We start from the raw sequence: 18,299 nt of genomic DNA, 5'->3' as shown, positions 1-18,299 counted from the left end.
GGGGAGGTGTCCCTGCCCATGGGGTTGGGACTGGAGGAGCTTTAAGGTCCCTTCCACCCCATCCCATTTCTGATTTCTAAGGTGAGTGTGATAGGGAGGGTGGGTGCTGTGTCCTGCCTGGTGAACTGTGGGGAGGCACAGGGCTGCTCTTCACCCTGGGAAGCTCTCCTGGTGATTTGCATGTTTAATTAATTGCAGCCTGGGCACTCCAGCTCACCAAGAAGAAGGGCAGTGAGGTGCTGCTGCTCTGCCACCCTGCTGGGTGCAGCCTTCACCTCTGCCAAGGCACCTGCACTGGTGAAACACGTAGCATGCACTGGTGAAACACGTAACATGCATTGGGGTAACACGTACCATAAACTGGTATAAGAAATCACATATAGTGGTGTAACAAGTAACATATATTGGAATAACAGATACCGTACATTAGTATAACGTGTATTGGTATAAAAAATAACATATATTAGGGCAACAAATAACATATTTGTATAAAAAAGTAACATATATTTGTGCGACAAATAACATACACTTGTATAAAAAAATAACATACTGGTGTAACAGATACCATACATTGGTAGAACAACATACACCGGTGTGACAAATATCATATATTTGCATTAAAAAGTAACATGTATTGGTATAACAGATCACATATATTTGTATAAAAAAATAACATATTGGTATAACAAATACCATATATTTGTATTAAAAAGTAACATCTATTGGTATAACAAATCACATCTATTGGTGTAACCAATAACATACCTGTTCCATACCCTGATTTCCCTCCTGTACCTGTGACCCCCCCAGCCCCTCTCTCCCCCCCAGCCCCAGCCCGGCCCCGGGGCGCGCCCGCCATGGAGCCGGGATGGCGGGAGAAGCGGGAGCCCCGCCCAAGGGGCGTAACCACACAGCCCTGTCCAATGAGGTTACAGAGGAGGCGGGGCTTTTCCCTTCCCATCCAATGGGATGTTAAAGGAGGCGGGGCCTGCCGGCGGAGCGGGCCGGCCAATGGGAAGGCGGCGCGGTGAGTTTGAATGGTGCGCGGCCGTTGGGAGAGCGGGGATGGAGGGTGCTGTGAGGTGAGTGGGGAACCGGGCACCTCCCGGGAGGTTCGGATACGTGGGAGGTTCGGGCACCCCCGGGGAGGTTCGGATACGTGGGAGGTTCGGGCACCCCCGGAGAGGTTCGGATACCTTCTGGGAGGTTCGGGCACCCTCTGGGAGATCCAGGCACCCTCGGGGAGGTTCGGACACTCCCGGGAAGTTCGGACACCCCCGGGGAGATACAGGCATCCCCGGAGAGGTTCGGATACCCTCTGGGAGTTTCGGGTACCCCAGAGGAGGTTCGGATACCCTCTGGGAGGTTCGGGCACCCCCGGGGAGGTCCGGACATGCCCTGGGAGATCCAGGTACCTTCTGGGAGGTTCGGACACCTTCTGGGAGGTTCGGACACCTTCTGGGATGTTGCGGGCACCCCCGGGGCGATCCAGGTACCCTTTGGGAGGTTCGGACACCCTCGAGGCGGTTCGGGCACCCCCGGGGCGGTCTGGACCCCCGGCACTGCCCGGGGAGATCCAGGCACCCCCTGGGAGGTTCGGGCACCCCCGGGGCTTTGTGCGGCTGGGGCTGGGCCAGCGGGCGGGTGTCGGGGGCCGCAGGGGGTGGGCGGCTCCGAGAGCCCCCGGCTGCCCCTTCCCTTCCCCTGAGCCCCCCCTGACCTCCTCTGGACACTGCAGCAGCTACGAGGCGCAGATCCGGAGCTACCGAGGGCCCGACCCGCTGGAGCCGTGGGACAGGTGGGTGCTGCCTCTGGGGTGGGTGCGGGGGGGGAGGGTGTCGGGGCTCTCCCGGGCTGTGAATCCCTCTGGAAATGGCGTTCCAGGTACGTGCAGTGGGTGGAAGGATGCCTGCCCCCCCGGGAGAAACAGCACCGCTTGCCCGGGCTGCTGGAGCAGCTGGTGAAGGGGTTCCTGAGCGACAGGAGGTACCACCAGGACCCCAGGTTCGTCAGCTACTGCCTGAAGCTGGTAGGTACCAGCACCTGAGACAAGAGGGCACAAGAGGTCTCAAGTTGTGCCAGGGGAGGGTTAGGTTGGACATGAGAAAGAATTTCTTTCTGGAGAGGGTGCTCAGCCATTGGAATGGGCTGCCCAGGGAAGGGGTGGATTCTCCATCCCTGGAGATATTTCAAAAGAGCCTGGATGTGGCACTCAGTGCCATGGGCTGGGAACCACGGGGGGAGTGGATCAAGGGTTGGACTTGATGAGCTCTGAGGTCCCTTCCAACCCAGCCCATTCTAGGATTCTATGATTCCCTGGCCTTGCCCACCAAAACTGAAGCTGTTCCCTGATGAATGAGAGGAAAAGGAGCCCCGGGGTTGGGATGTGCCCCGGGGTTGGGATGTTTTCCTTCCCCCAGGAGCTCTGAGAAGTTCCCCCTCCTGCTGAAGGATAGCAGGGGTTTGTTTGGGGATTTTTAAGATGTGTTAATGAGCTGTTGAGCTTGTGAGAAGTATCTCCTCGAGCTTTATCTTTAGGAAATAAGGTTTTCCTCCAATGGGAACTCAGAGACTCGTTGTTTAACCCGCCTGCTGCTTCCTTGCATGCTCCTGAAAGGATTTCTGCACCTCTGTTTTCTGCAGGCAGAGTTCATCTCTTCTCCTGGCCAGTATTTTGACTTCCTCTACACACAGGGAATTGGGGCAAAGTCATCAAACTTCTACGTGGCTTGGGCTCAGCAGCTTGTGAGGGAAGGAGAGGTGGGGTCTGCAGGAGCTGTGCTGCAGAAAGCTCTTCACAACCAGGCCCAGCCCCAGGAGAGCTTGCAGCAGCTTTATTGGTAATGCTGACCCAGCTTTTACCTGTGGAGCTATTCAGTTAATTTTCTGTCCCCTGTGTGCATGTGGCTTGTGCTGTAGCAGAAGGATTATTTTTGTTCAAAGCAGGTATAAGCTTAGTAATGCTTTGCTCTTCAGTATTTGGTGGGTGTTTTGGAGAGTGCACTGAGAAAAAAAGCTGTACCAGAGTGTTTTCAGGCAAGTAGGGACCCAAAAGATAATCCCTTAATTAACCCCTTAATTAATTGATTTATTTCCTGCCTTTTTTAAGTGACAAAGCTGGTCAGCTTCAGGCAGTTTCGGGGAAATGCCAAGTGTGTGTGTGATTGTTTGGCAGCTCAGACAAGCAGGTCCTGCTGCTGACACCCAACTTCTCCAGTCCCTGACACCTCTTTGCTTCCCAGGGTGCATTAATTGGCTCAATGTGTGCTCCTGGTGACACTGACAGCTCAAGGAACATCCCAGCTGAGGGATCTGTGGTTGGTGGGAACTGCAGTGAGACCAGATGCCCAGTTCCTGCTCTGAGCTGGATTTTTTAGCCCCCCTGGGGAATGTGTTGGCATTGATCCATCTATCCAGCCTCTTGTCCATAGGGTCCTGGAACTCCCCTCAGCTTTTTAGTGCCCCAGGTTGTGGCATGGTGGCCACGTGAGGAGATGGAGGGGCCCTGGGTGGTGGGAAGGAGTGAGGGGCAGGGGGCTTCATGGTAATAACTGACATTTCTCACCATTTAGCTGGCTGCAGAATTGTGATCTTCAGAATCCTCCTGTGCAAGGTGAGGCTGAAGGCATCTGCTGGGAGCTGTAACTCAATTAGATAAATCTACCTCAATCAATGAGTTTTGACACTGAAAAAAAAAGCTGCCTGTGGAAACTAATTTGTTTTCCTGGCTAGGTTCTTAAGGGGAATACATTTAAAAAAAAAAGAGTAGTTTCTTAACTTAAAGTTAGTGGAAATTCTTAAGTGGGGAAATGATTTCTGCTCATGAATGCAAGTGATTATTTTCTGTCCCAGGTACTGCTGTTATAAAACCCCTTCAGACTTCTCAAGCTGCAAATCAAATGGCTCCTCAAAATGCTCTTGGCAATCCTAATGACCCAGCATACACATGCAAAAATCAGGTAAATGATCATTCCTAAATGATTTAGACACTGGGAAGGGGAGAAGTTGACTCAGGATTAAGATTGAGCTGGGCTGATTAAGAGAAATAAAAGGTACTAACTATATCTGGTGTACCTCCAAAATGTTACTGTGGTTTTATGCTGTAAGGATCAACATCTTCATAGAAATATCTCAGTTGGGAAGCACTGAGACTGCTTCTTAGTCACTTGACACCTTTCCAGAACCACAGGCAAAGGTTCTTTAGAGGAAACTTCCCCCCTCACCATCCCCTTCTCTACAATAAAACATTAAAACCAGAAGCAACACTACCTGAAACTCATTCCAGCTGAGCTCCAGGGTGCAGCACTCTCCTTCCCCTGAGGTTTAGTGGAGCTGGTTCTGGTTCTGGTTCTTCCCAGCCCTCCTGGCAGAGCCAGATGGGAGGTGAAGAGGGGCTGAAAGACTGTGGGTAGGAAAGTGATGTCCCCTTTCTCAGCTTGGTCCTCTTTTCTGAACTTTCTGACTCTCTTGGTTTGGTATTGCCTGCAAACACTGACAGATGTCTTGGATGATGGAGCAGAGCTTGGAATTTAATGTCTGCTGCCTGCTCCTTACCCCTGGGGCTGGACAGTTTGTCAAGGAAAAAAATTGGGTGGGACTGTTCAGTCTGTTCTTAACAAACCCAGGTGGTCTACAACTTAAATTCCTTGGGTTTTTTTTATTTTTGGAGACTAGATACTGCCAATCCAGCTAATTCCAGTGTCCTGCTGGACTGCAGTTTCCAGAACTGCATCTGTATCTTGTTCTCTGGGATTTGTTCCTCTCCCAAAAGCTCTCAGATCACAGCAGACTGTTGTATGTCCCTGAGGACATGTAGAGCTCTCCTACTGATCTGTGCTTGTCATACTTGTCTGAATTGTCATCTCTTCAGTCAGAAGCAAATATTAGGGGCTTCCTGATTGCTGGTCTTGTCAAAATGGAAGGTTAACTAATACTGGAATTATCTTTATTGATTTCATTTCCCCCCTTTCCTCTTTTAGGGTCCTGATTCTGCTGGCACTCAGTCCTGTTCTTCTGGTGGGAGAGAAGTGTAAGTGTTTGGGTTTGTTTCATGTCCCACTGGGGAAACGATAATGTCCCCAAAATAAATCAGCTAAACTTGAAGAGAGCTTTTGCTTTTTTTTTTTTTTTCTTTTTCCCCCTCACAGAAAGTATGTTACCTACATCTCCAAATCTGAAGTTCTTCCTAAGTCTTCATCAGCTGCTGTGGAATGTGAGCAGGTGGCAATGTATGATAAAAACCTGCTCCTCTGTGAAGGTTCTGAGCTCTCTTTTGAGGAGCTGAGGGCCAAGAGACACCTCCAGAAACACCAGCGCCTCAGGAAGCACCAGCAGTGGGGTATTCCTCTCCCTCCCTCCCTCTGCAGCTTTCAGAAACAGCCTCTTCTCCTTGGGAAAACAGCACTGGGCTGCATTCCTTTCCTCTCAGGCTCTTGCAGTCAGTGCTGGGCTGTTTGTAGCAGGGTGGTGACACCTCCCAGTGCTGACTGATGGCTTTTTGGAGGGCAGGCAGGTGGGATTGCAAACAGACTGATGGGGCCTTGGAGAAGCAAGGCCAGAGCTGAGTGCAAATAAAAAGCAGCAGCTCAGAAGTGAGGTAGTTGTGCAGCTAACCTTTTGTAGAAGTGGGAGAAGAAGTTGCTGGATAACAGAACTAATTTTCTCATTTGATAAAGAGAGAAATGGATAAATTGTAGCCTGTGGAAAAGGGGGAGATTCACTGGGAGGGAAGATGCATTTTTTAAAACAAGTGGTTTAGTTTGGCAGCTCGTGGGTCACCAGGATGGTGCTGTCACCCTCCCTGCAGGGATCAGGGCTGAGAGGGCAGACACAAAGTCCTGTTGGAGATAATCTGCTTCTTCCAAACTTCTGAGTGTCATCCAAATATCTAAATATTGAGTTTGAGCAGCTTTGTAAGGTCTGTGTTGAGAAACTGACTCTTGCTTGCTGATTGTTTCACTTAAAACTATTCTTTGATCCTTAGAAGAAGAAGAAAGAGCCTCTGTGAGGAAAAAAGAGTCAGCAGTCCTTGAACTGCAGGCCCTGCAGCAGAAGCTGGAGAAGCTCACCCAGCTCACCAGGAGCTTGGAGGAGACCAGACTGGAACCAACATCTACAGCACCAGTTCAGCCCAGCAAGGCAGTGGTAAATATGTGCTCTGGCCAGCACTGAGCCCTGTGCAGTAACCAGAGGAGAGTCCTGCCCAGTCTGCACATGGAGCCTGCAGTCTGAGCAGCACAGACACCCAGCATAGCTCTAAGCATTTGGGGAAATGTATTTTAATCATTAAACCCAAAGATTTGGGTTTGCTTCTCTGCAATTTAATATTAATTGCATGCTAAAGTACTCATGCATGAAAACTGTCCTAGTTATGCAGATGTTGCATTCAGCCCTGCAGGTTGTGGAGGGTTGGATGTGAAAGAACATTTCTCATCTCCAAAGGTGCATCCAGCTGTGGCACCCAGTGCAGCTCTGCAGCAGAACTGGAGGGGATCTCACCACAGCTCAGCTCTGGTGCCACAGGAGCCTCAGTCAAGCACTTTATCATCCCCTGCTCTTACCCTGCACCCAGCAAAACCTGCTGGCCCCCAGCTGACATCAACCTCCCTCCTGGAAGCAACCTCTAGAAAGGATGCAGCCAGAACTCAGCTAGAGCTTGGAGAACTCCAGAAGAGTTTGTTAGACCCTGCCCTGAATGTTTCAGCTCAGGACCAGACCCAGCCTGACCCAGCTCTCACCTGGAGCACTGGAGAGCAGTATGTACCCTCAGGATAAGTCATGTTCTGCAAACCCTGCAGGATCTGCACTTCAGCTGAGAATTAACTAAAACAAGTCTCCTCCTTCTGAAAAAAAAACCTCTGAGAGTAGCTTGCTGAAACCAGTGTTTAGACACAGCTCAAAGTTAATACAACTTAGAGTTCTGATTTCAGTGTTCAATTCCTTTAGCCCTGGGTGTTAGTTGTAATAACTAAGAGGAAATTCAGTGTGTAACTGCAGTAATTATCCAGCACTGCTCTCCCTGGCCTGCCTGAAATAAACAACAGGGTATGCTCAGAGCACACAGATCCCACATGTTGCATCTTGGCTGTGTTGCTCTCCAGAGAAGGAAAAAAAAAAAAAAACTGCTTGAATTTTCTTCTGCACTCCTGCTTGTGTGCCTTGGCTAACACAGGACAAAATTCTGAGGTTTGGCCATGACAACATGGAGCCAGTTTTAATTCACTAATATTAGGGAGTTACTTGGAGGCAAACTGCATCCAAGGAGAGTATTTGATGCCAGCTTTTTAACCTTTTTTTTTTTTTCTTTCTTTTTTAATGGGCTCTGCTGCCCTTCAGGTTCTAGATCTATAGCAATAGCATGAGAAACTTTCTAGGGGCCAATCTTGATATTTTAGAAGATATTTGACTGACTTTGTGTGACTAAAAAAAGCCATTGATGGGGGCAGGAGGTTAGGATCACTTGTTGCTGTCTGTCTGGGCTGTGTTCTTTGTTCTGGAGTGGGAAAGGCTTCCTTGCTGTGTGAGTGCAGTACTGCTAAGTCCTGACTGCAGCTGAAATGTGAATATCAGCTTTTATTTCCAGATGATGTTGTTAATCTCTCCTTTGCAGGCAGCCTAAGAAGAGATTGGCTGGAGGAGCTGATGCTGCAGACAGGAGGGAAGGTAAGCAGCCAAGTTTTGCTACAGACTGATGCTGTGGCTGTTCCTGGCTGGGGATCAGTGGCATGTGGCTGCTACTTCCAACCCTCTCAGAGCTTTTTTTGACTTTCCTAACTCCATCCCTGCATGTCTGAGCAATGTCTGAAGCCCTTCCATCGAGCCAGCCCCTCTTCCCACCTCCTTTGCAGTTCCATTTTCTTGGAGCTCAGTCAGGAGTTCCCATTTGTCCACGCTGGCTTCCTGGGTCAGGGTGAGCAGTGCTGTGACTTGGAGATGAAGTCCTCTCCCTCTTGCCCTTCAGGGCAGTCTCCCTTGGGAACCTGCCAGGCAGAGCTCTGAACAAGCCCAAAATCTCTCCCCAAATTCTGGCTTGTCATTCTGCTCTTTATCTTGTTTACTTCTCTTACTAATGCTTTGCTAGCTCCTGAAATGTTGATAAACAATCCCAGGCTGCCTCAGGAATGATCTCTCTCTTCTCGTTTCCAGCATCCAGAGTTGGGAATTCTTCCTTTGCCTCTGGAAATGCTTCCCAAGCAACCCCAAACACCTCCCTGGGAGGAGCAGCTCAGGCAACGCCGTTCAAAGTGCAGCCTTCACCCACAGTTCATACAAAGGAAGCCCTGGGTAGGCAGCTGGGATAAACTGGTCCTTCCACTGGTGTTCAGGGGATCTTGCTGGGTCATTTAGTGGAGCTGAACACCACTAGCATAAAGGTAGTCTATAAAAAATTATGTTCCAGATGCCACACTGAAGCCAATGAAATTGCAGCCATCTCAGAACTGATAAATCCACTACACAGAACCATAGCAAAAGGAGAACTTTTAAGATCAGTCATTATTCAAAGTGTTCTGGGCAATCATCTTCATGGTCTAGGCTTGATAGCACATCTGATAGCACATTAAACAGCCATAGACAGACACTTCAGGAGCCTTTATCTGTACACTGAAGAAAGAGGACATCTTGTACTTTTACCAATCAGCAAAGACACAAAACTTACACAGAGTTACAAAAATGTAATTTCAGTATCCCTGGGAAATGGAATATCCAGCCGCAAAGCCTTTATAAAATATGTCAAATACTTTCTATCACATAGGTGCAATTAAAACATGGAGCTGCCTAGTGATCATATCAAAGAGGACAAGAAAACTAAATTGATGGGTTTTCTTGCCACTGGTTGGATGATCCAAACCTTCCTGACTAGAAATTGGTGTTTTAATCATCCCAGCACCAAAGTCTGTGAGATCCTGGATAAAATCCCTGTTGATGCTTCCTGTGGGCAGCTTCTCTTCCAAGCTGCTTTGTCCTGCTCACAGATGATCCCCAGCAGTGTGTAAGAATCCTAGGGAGCTACAAGGTCTGTTCTGGTTGCTGTTTGGCTTCCCTCAGACCTGAAACAAAGGTGACTTATGCAGGAGATCTTTGATTATTTATCAGACGTTGTTAATTCCAAACACTGGGGGTTTTTTCAAAGTCCTGAAAGGGAAATGGCAATTGTATTTTAGATGGCAGCTCTGGAATGAGAACATCCTGATGCTATTTTGTCCCATTTGCACTCTTCTGCCACATTTTTCTTTTTGGAGAGTAAGCCCATTAACCACTAGCATGTACCAGACTGCTGCAGCTGAAGCTATAAAAAGAAAAAAACAGTAGTTGTGTGGTATTCATTAGTTTCCTAATATCTAACAAGATAAAAATTCGTTTAATTAGGAGACCCTGAAATAATCTTAAAAAGAGGGGAGAAAAAGGCCATGGCACCAACAGTATGTGTTGGCCAAGTTGGATCTTTCTGTGTGTGCTCAGTTGCCAGGAGTGTTTAAATGCAGAATGAAGGAATAGTTGGTTATTGGCATTTGACAAATTATAATTAACTGGTATTTGATTTGATTACTGCACAATGGGAGAAACTCTGAAAATTCCTTCTACTAGTAGTGACGTTCTTGTGGGTTTTATTTCTTCTTGTAGGATTTCTCATGGATATGTTTCAAATACCCATCTTGCATGAACCTCTTGATGAAAGTGAGGAGCAATTTGAAGTCTTCTGTAGAAAAAGTGGTAAGTCCCACTTCTTTTTTCAGGCCATGATGTTTTACTGCTTTGATTTCTTGTTCACCCCTCCCACCAGTCCTCATCACTTGATGCAGTTGTTGGTTGGATAAGCTGGGGGTAGTGAAGAGCCACTTTTTTTTCCTGATAATTAATTTAATTTACTGACAGGCTCTAAATGTTGGTGCACAGTTTGAGAACAGCAGAAGCACTTTACTACTGAGGAGCTTACTCATGTGTGTTGCTTCTCTGCAGAGACTTCATGGTGTTTAAACCTTAGATTTGAAAAGAGCACAGCTGGTACTTCAGATGAGGAAACTTTTTTTTTTTTTTTTTTTCCCATACTAACACCCAGCATACAAAATGCTTTAGAATTGCCATCTGATCATAAGAGGTGAAAGTGATAACCAGCAGGAGCAGTGGCTGCCAGGAGTGAGCAGAGAGGGATTTCACAACTGGTGAGGAGCAGTCAGGAAGGCTTCTGTATTCCTGGACAGTCCTGGGACTGAGATGGAAAAATCTTCCCCATTTCATAGAGCTTTGATGAGAGGTGAAGTGAGTGGGAATTCTCAGGATGCTCCTGCTCTAGCTGGATGCAGTCATGACCACCATGGTTGCCTGTTTATATGAACAGCCACATTTTCAGCCCTAATCTTCTCTGGGTAAAGATAATAATATTGATTGCTCTTCATTTTTCAGAGCCTGGTGTAAGCCTGCAAGCCAACGTTGCCCCTGTTGTGCCTGCATTTTCTATCTTTGAAGATGAGAGTGAAAAAGAGAACAGCAGGTAAGGAGGAAAAAAGCAACAGCTGAGTTCAGCTTGTTAAGGATTCCCTGTAGGATTGGTTCTGTTCCCATACAGTTTTGCTGTGACTGTATTTGCAGCATCAGGGTTGGCTTCAGTACAGTCACCAGCAGCTGTGTGGAAGTGGCATGAGAAAAGCTGGAGCTGCTTCTCTGGGATTGAGCAACTTTCCTGTTTGGACAGCATGCTTGAGATGCTTAATTTTCTGGATGTAATTATGGATAGCTTGTTTCCTTGAGCTACTGCAACTTCTCAGAGTATCTGCAAATGGGATTCTTTAAAGAAAAAAATAATCATACAAAGTATTTGCAAATGGGATTCTTTAAAGAAAAAAGTAACTATACAAAGTATCTGCAAATGGGATTCTTTAAAGAAAAAAATAACCATACAAAGTATCTGCAAATGGGATTCTTTAAAGAAAAAAATAATCATACAAAGTATCTGCAAATGGGATTCTTTAAAGAAAAAAATAATCACACAAAGTATCTGCAAATGGGATTCTTTAAAGAAAAAAATAATCATACAAAACATGAGAAACTTTGTTATGATCTATAGTTCATAGAGTTTGTTATAGATCTACATTCATAGTTATGAAGCTATGTTATGTCTTTGTTATAATCTTTGTCATGATCTGCCTGGGGAAGTTTCTGAGGAAAGGCCATACTAAACTACCTGTTTTTGTCAGAATCCCACAGCATAAAAGCAAGGCAGAGGAGCCCAGGGCTGCTGGTGAACGTCCCCTGCCTGAGTGCCCAGCACCAGAAGTGAGTGTTTGGTCTTCCTGCAACAATCCACCTGGAGATGGGTTCTGTGGGAAAAGGGGATACAAAACTATGGAAGGTGATATTGCCATTCCTTTATTTTGTTTTGATACTGTAAGCTGACTCAACATCACTGAAGCTAAGTGCAGGAGCTGTTGGTAGGTTAAGTGCAGCTCTGGCAGGGCAGAACTGATGTTTTAGCTCTAAATCTTGGTATATTTTTTCCTGCCTAGGAAGAAACGGGGACACCGGAGTTCCTGAGGGATGATTACACAGTGTGGAATGTACCAAGCAGTAATAAAACTTTAGCTCCCAGTCCAAACAACACAAGAGACTTTGCACGAGCTGCCCAGCTCGTATCAACACCATTTAATTACCTGTCAGCACATCCAAGACAAGCTTTGGAGGACAGAGGTAAAATAATGAATATTCCAGGTCGAGAGCATCTTCATTCAGCTCTGCACAGCTCCCTCCATGGGCCCTGCTCACCTTGCAGGTCCTGCTCTGCTTCCAGATACAAACTCCCTCAGGACAGCAGCTGAATGGGTAAAACATTACGAGTTTGCAGAGGGAGGGATGAATGAATTTTCATTTTCAAAGTTAATCTCAGGATTTCGATGACTGCATCTGTTTCAGTACTAAGATGTGTTCCACAAAATACATAAAAATGTGTAATTCAGAAGAGAAATGTGACATCAATATCCTTTAATGACTTTTCTGTAGAGTGACTGGAGCATTGATACAGCCACTGGTGAATTCTAAATATACAAACTTTTTTTTTATATATATGCAATGGGATCAACTGCCATCCCTGAGAAGTGATTATTTTTATGTAAATTGAATTAACTGGAACTTTTATGTTGGATTTTTTTTTTTAATTTAATGTGAGGGCCTAAATTTCTTGAATCAGCAGGAAGGTCAGCTCAGAAGTATTTAATCTATGTTATGCAGTTCAGGAAATATTTGCCAACAAGAGAATGTGGGGGCTTTAAGCATTTGTAACTGGTATGTGTGGCAGCTACATACTTCACAGAAATAGCTACCTCTTTCAGAAGCTGCAGTCACTTCTTTGGTCAGTTCTTCTTGTTTAACTGTAAAGCAAATTATTTCATTGACATTTTGTTACTTTCCTAGTATATTTATATATGGGAGCACAGGCTGGCCCAGCACATCAGCTTTCCAAGAATTTTTAATTGAGGGAATAAGAGAAGGTGAGAAGGGACAAGAGAGGCTCTGACTGTGCTGTCAAAGTGCTGCTCTGAACTGTTCCAAACACTTGTAAAGAGTCAAAAATTGACTGAAGTCCCAGCAGCATCATCTTCTGGGGGCACCTCCCTGCTTGTTTGCCCCTCTTTTAGTCTTGGAATACACTTCCTAAAGAAATCCAGCTCTTTGTGACAGCCTAGCATCTTTCACAGCTGCAACATGCCTGAACCTTCCTTCTTGCCTTGGTAAGAACCCCCAACATGGAAAATAAACACAAGTTCTTGTTGCTGTTCCCTTTGTTCAGGCTGCAGGGATGAGTTGCCACAAATGGATCTGGAGTTTTCTGAAGATCTGCACAAGAAGAGAAAACCCAAGAAGCAAAGGTATGCCAGGGCTTGCTGGAGATTTTCAGGGTCTGGCAAATTATGCCAGAGCTGGTGCCTCTGGGCTGCTCTGCCTGCAGGTTTTCCAGTAATCTGGTTCATGTGTGTCAGGCTGGCTCTGCTGAGCATTCATCTCAGCACTTTGTGGAGTGAGATTAACCTGGGTATGGTGATAATGGCCCTAAAAATGCCCCTGTGATGCAAGTTTTCTGACACATTTAGATTAAAAGTTAAGAGTCCAAGTTGTGATGGCTGTGTAAGTAAAACTCCTGCTTCCCAGGACTGGATGAACTTGGTGGCTGATGAACTTGAGTTATTAGGCTGTTGGCAGCACAACATGATTACATCTTATTATGTAATTTTTATTCATTTTTATGCAGATGATGGGCAATGTCACAAGAGTGCACATATTTGACAGGCTTTTTCTTACTGCAGATGCAAAAATCCCATGGCAGTGCTGTCAATTATTAATATTATTAATAATTATTAATAATGCTTTGCTTTGTCTGTGCAGCCCTGCTCTTGCAGAACAAGGAGAGCTTCAAGGAAAAGTCTTGAAACAAGCAAGTGGAATTCAAGGGCTTGCTCCAGCTGCTTCTCAAAGGCTGCAGGAGCAGACTGCTGTGAGCAGAGCTGAATGTTCCTTGTCTGCTGGGACAGACAAAATTTCCCAGGAGAAGCTGCCTGGAACAGAGCAGGACAGGACAGCTCAGAGTGCTCAGACTGCAGGTACAGAACATTGCCTGCCACTTCCTTCCATCAAGTCTGGGGCTGGTGAGGTGGTGTTCCTGCAGCAGAGCTCTGTTCCAGCAGGAAGGGGGTCACTGAGTGAGCAAACTCCTCGGGGAGATCCCTGTGTACACAGAAGGGATGTGAGGAAGGAGAAGCCTGCACTGTAGCCATGGTACATGATGCCAAAGATACTCAGGAGTAGAGGAGTGCTGATGGTATCCACGAGCTCCTTGCTAGTTGAGGCTGAAATGCTCCAGAAGCATCTGTCTGGGCAGCTTTAGTAGAGAAGATGTAGATATAAAAGATGACTTGTCAAAATTAAGGAGTGCTTACCTTGTCCCTCTTCTTTTATTTTATTATTTTTTGTTTTAAAATCAGGGATCCTAATTCAAGTACAAGCTTGTGTTTCCTCTTTAAAACAACACTTCTCACCCAGCTCATTTTTCTTCTTTCCATCAAGTCCTTGTTGAGAACCCTTGGGATAAGGAATTGATTTGCAAGTTCTTATCTGAGCTTCCCAAGCCACTCCACACCTATGCCAACTACTTTGAATGGAAATCTGCTCTTCCCCTCATCAGACTGAAGGCTGAGCTCCCACTGGGTAAGAGCTGGTGCAAACATTTCACTTTAAAGCAGTTCTGTCAACAGCAGTAGTATTTTTCTGAGTCCCTTTATTTGTGCATATATCCAGATTACCTAAACCTCAGATTTGAAATGAAACCTGCTTTTTTGGCTTGTCTTTCCTAGCACAAGTTTTTCTGAGTTGGGATTTTCCCTCTTTTTCCTTTCCTAGTAATCTGTGAGGCAGCTCTCAGGCTCTGTACAGAGGAGCAGCAGTCCTGTGTCAACAAGATCTGTGTGACAGTCATTGCAACACACTTGTATGACTTAAACATTGCTGTTTACTTTCTAAGGAATGCACTTTGGAATCTGATTACTTCCAGGGAGTCAGACTAAAATAGAAACATTGATTTTTAGTATGTGGCTCTTCACAGCACTTCTTTTTTTCTGTGGAAAGGTGAACTAGCAAGAAGAGACTTGGAAAGACAGACCAGGGTTAAAGCAAAGTAATTACTTCTACAGGCTGGTGCTTTTTGATGCTTTTTCTTTTTTTTCTGGGTAGTGGTGTGTCTTCCAGGAGGTTTGCAAGCAGGACTTAATGTTGTTAATCTCTTACTAAAGGTTCCAGCTCATTCCATGTGGACAGCTTGGTTGGAGAGGGAGCTTTTGCCCAGGTCTATCAGGCTTCCATCCTGGATGCAAATAACCCCAGAAACAACCAGAAAGTGATATTTAAGGTGAGTAGTGTGGACTTGGAACAGCTCTGCTGGAAAATTCCTGAGTCTGACAGTAATGACACCCCCCTGGTGGATTCTGCTGAGTTTCCTTGTTTATAAACACCAAGCAGAGCTTTGGTCTGTCCCAAAGCCTTGTTCTGTTTGAGTGCTGTGGTGGTTTACATGGGAACTTCTGTAGCCTCTGGACTCCCCTCTTCATCTTCCCTTCATAAAGTGGTGTCCTGAGGAGTGGGAATCAGAGCCAGGCTCTCTCTCTCTCTCAGCAGAGCCCAGGCAGCTCCTTGCACAAGTGCTCTTGCTCCACAACAACCAAAAAGCTCTCTGAATCAATGATAAAACTGCTCCTTCCACCAGCAGGCACAGAACTGGGCCACTCCTTGTTTCAGATCCGTGTCCTCTGGCTTTCCAGAAGCATTTTTCCCCTGTGTCCAGCCAGCCTGCTGGGTGGCAGCTGCTGTGGTTCCCTCTCCTTTGCTGGGTCTGGGTGTCACCCCTCTGCTGGTGTTTTTATTATCAGCCACACTTGTCCGGACAGGGGCTGCAGAGGGAGCAGCTCCTTCCCTCTGCTCTTCCCTTTGCCTTTTTCCAGGCTGTCCCAGAGCAGGAATCAGCAGCAGCAGCAGCAGCAGCCTGTGTTTACAGCAGAGCTGCCAGAGGGAAAGGCAGCGAGGTCAGCTCAGCCCAGGAGGGTTGTGTCAGGTCACACAGCTCCAGGGCTGCTGCCAGGGCACGTGGGCTGTTACTACAGCTTCAGCCTGCTCACAGGGTGTGTTGCTGTGTGTGCACACACACACACACACACACACACCCTTAGCCCCCCCTCCACAGCTGGTTTTTAATTTTTTTCTTTTCTTTTTTTTTTTCTTTTTTTTTTTCTTTTTTTTTTTCTTCTTTTTTTTCTTTTTTTTTTCTTTTTTCTCTTTTTTCCTCTCTCTCTCTTTTTTTCCTCTCTCTCTCTCTCTCTCTTTTTTTCCTCTCTCTCTCTCTCTCTCTCTCTTTTTTTCCTCTCTCTCTCTCTCTCTTTTTTTCCTCTCTCTCTCTCTCTCTCTCTCTTTTTTTCCTCTCTCTCTCTCTCTCTCTCTCTTTTTTTCCTCTCTCTCTCTCTCTCTTTTTTTCCTCTCTCTCTCTCTCTTTTTTTCCTCTCTCTCTCTCTCTTTTTTTCCTCTCTCTCTCTCTCTTTTTTTCCTGTCTTTTTTTCTTTTTTTTCCCTCACCTCTGGAAGTTTTTCATACATCTCAATTGCACCCTTCAGCCCCTCAGCAGAACTCTAATGTTCACTGAGAGCTTCCTAGCATGTAAAGGGGACTTTTTGTTTCAGCATTAGGTATTCAGTGTAGCAGGGAAAGGAATCAGAAGGCTTTCCCTGATCTGACTTCAGAAGTCTTCTCTCTTACACAAAATGTTGCCAGCAGAAACACCATCACTGCAGAGAAGCTGACATTTAAAGAACAGTGTGGAAGCAGACTCAGAACTGAAGTATTGATCCAAGAGGATTAATTATGGAGTGTTCCCACCCGAGGTTAATTACTGCAGATAGAAGCATTTGTTTGGTCAAGAGGAAAAATGCCTGGTCTGCCATGAACAGCCAAACACAAAACCCAACCTGAGGAGTGCCTCAATGCTAATAGATTTTTATAGTGAAAATCACAGTAAAAATGTAGTAACTCAGCTTTTTGATTTCAGGTCCAGAAGCCTGGCAACCCCTGGGAGTTCTACATAGCAACACAACTGATAGAAAGGTTGGACCCAAGTGTACATCACCTCTACATCCACTTCTACTCTGCTCACTTCTTCCAAAATGGAAGCATTTTGGTTGGTGAGCTCCACAACTATGGAACATTGCTGGTAAGCAGAAACACCTCTGGTCTTTTTGGAGTGCTCTTATGTTACAAAATTAATGTCTGCTCTGTTCTCCCTTGTGAACAACGTATCCTGTGTTTCTCAGATGGACCTGTAATCCCTGGCACGTTGTTTCTGTGTAACTGGTAGCTCTTTCCTCTCTTTTTGCTGCCAGAATGCCATAAACATTTACAAAAAGCTTCCCGAGAAGGTGATGCCTCAAGCACTTGTAATCTACTTTGCTGTAAAAATTCTTTACATGGTGGAAGAGCTTCACAGCTGCCAGATCATTCACGGGGACATAAAGCCTGACAATTTCATACTGGGAGAAAGGCAAGTATTTCCCTTTGCTCCCTGAGATGCCAGCAGCTTGTGACATCCCAGCCTTGATCCTGATGTGCTTGCTTCATGTCTCATGCTTGAAGGTTTCTGGACAATGACACCTGTGACATAGATGGGCTCTCCCATGGCTTGACACTCATTGACTTGGGCCAGAGCATAGACATGAAACTCTTTCCTGAAGGAACAGCATTTACTGCCAAGTGTGAAACATCTGGATTCCAGTGCATTGAAATGCTGACCCAGAAACCCTGGAGCTACCAGGTAGGAAGGAGATTGCCTGAGGGCTCTGCTGTCAGCAGTCAGGGCTTCAGCTTATTGCTTTCAAAATGTGGTCCTGAACCCTCCTCTTACAGAGGGTGCCTTCCACAGAGTGTTTTCTAGCTGATTTTTGGTCGTCACAGTGCATTTTTGAATATGAAACTTGTTTCTGCTTTGTTTAGACAGACTACTTTGGCATTGCAGCCACCATCTACTGCATGCTCTTTGGGACCTACATGCGGGTCAAGGATGAAAATGGTGTCTGGAAGCCTGAGGGAGCCTTCAGAAGGTTGGTGTCAAATCTCTACCAAAGCTTTGTCCTTAGTAGCAGGTTTCTTTGAGGTTAGTTTCAGCCAGAGCTTTTCGTGGTGTTTGCATTCCTCGTGCCCTATGAACTGGGGGTTCAGTGTGTGTGTGAACAGCTTCAGAATTTGGTGGCTGAAGCACAGGGAGCGTTTTGGCAGCAAACAGCCATGGTGTCCTTGGCTTCCTGCTGTCTGGCAAGAGGAAACAACAACAAAGGAGGAAAAAACCCCTGGCTCCCTGAGCAGCCATGTTTGCAGTCTCCCCAGCCTGTAGCTGGGGAAGGGTAAATAGAGGAAATATTATTTTAACAGCTTAAATTTAGGGATTCAAATTTTTTTTTTTTGGGATGCGCTTTTGTTCCTTGGCAGGCTTGCCAACGCTGACCTGTGGAAAGAGTTCTTTGAGAGCATGCTGAACATCCCCAGCTGCCACAGCCTGCCCTCCCTGGGAGCCCTACGGAAGAGGCTGAAGGATTTGTTTTGCAAGTCCTACACCAAGGAGATCAGGCTGCTGAGGAACAGACTCGTCGTGCTGCTCATCGAGCACAAGCGCTCGCGAAAATGAGTGTTTGGGTCACCCACTGCCTGGGGACTGGGGTTTGGCTGCTGGCAGAGCCTTTTGTAATGACTTCTTTTAAAATAAAAGTTCTTTAGGTTACTCTCAGGAA

General features: G+C 46.2%; 1 protein-coding gene across 2 annotated transcripts; it reads left to right on the top strand.

Moving 5' to 3' along the window:
* Positions 1-960: 960 nt before the first annotated feature.
* On the top strand, positions 961-18,299 carry BUB1 (BUB1 mitotic checkpoint serine/threonine kinase). 2 transcript variants are annotated; one of them, XM_071738822.1, is made up of 25 exons: positions 961-1,082; positions 1,739-1,798; positions 1,895-2,029; positions 2,644-2,840; positions 3,573-3,613; positions 3,853-3,959; positions 4,980-5,029; positions 5,148-5,338; positions 5,987-6,144; positions 6,442-6,755; positions 7,610-7,662; positions 8,146-8,283; positions 9,622-9,711; positions 10,402-10,489; positions 11,193-11,271; positions 11,502-11,682; positions 12,779-12,857; positions 13,372-13,586; positions 14,050-14,190; positions 14,772-14,887; positions 16,571-16,732; positions 16,902-17,059; positions 17,152-17,329; positions 17,509-17,615; positions 18,001-18,299. In XM_071738822.1, exons 1-25 carry the CDS (start codon positions 1,038-1,040, stop codon positions 18,194-18,196), a joined length of 3,279 nt encoding a protein of 1,092 aa, XP_071594923.1. In that variant the 5' UTR covers positions 961-1,037; the 3' UTR covers positions 18,197-18,299. The 2 variants fall into 2 exon arrangements, with proteins under 2 accessions (XP_071594923.1, XP_071594922.1); XM_071738821.1 differs by having other exon boundaries at positions 5,984-6,144.

This window comes from Heliangelus exortis, chromosome 3, assembly GCF_036169615.1.
Source record: "Heliangelus exortis chromosome 3, bHelExo1.hap1, whole genome shotgun sequence".
Taxonomy (NCBI): Eukaryota; Metazoa; Chordata; class Aves; order Apodiformes; family Trochilidae; genus Heliangelus; species Heliangelus exortis.
This window is presented reverse-complemented; position numbering and strand designations above follow the sequence as displayed.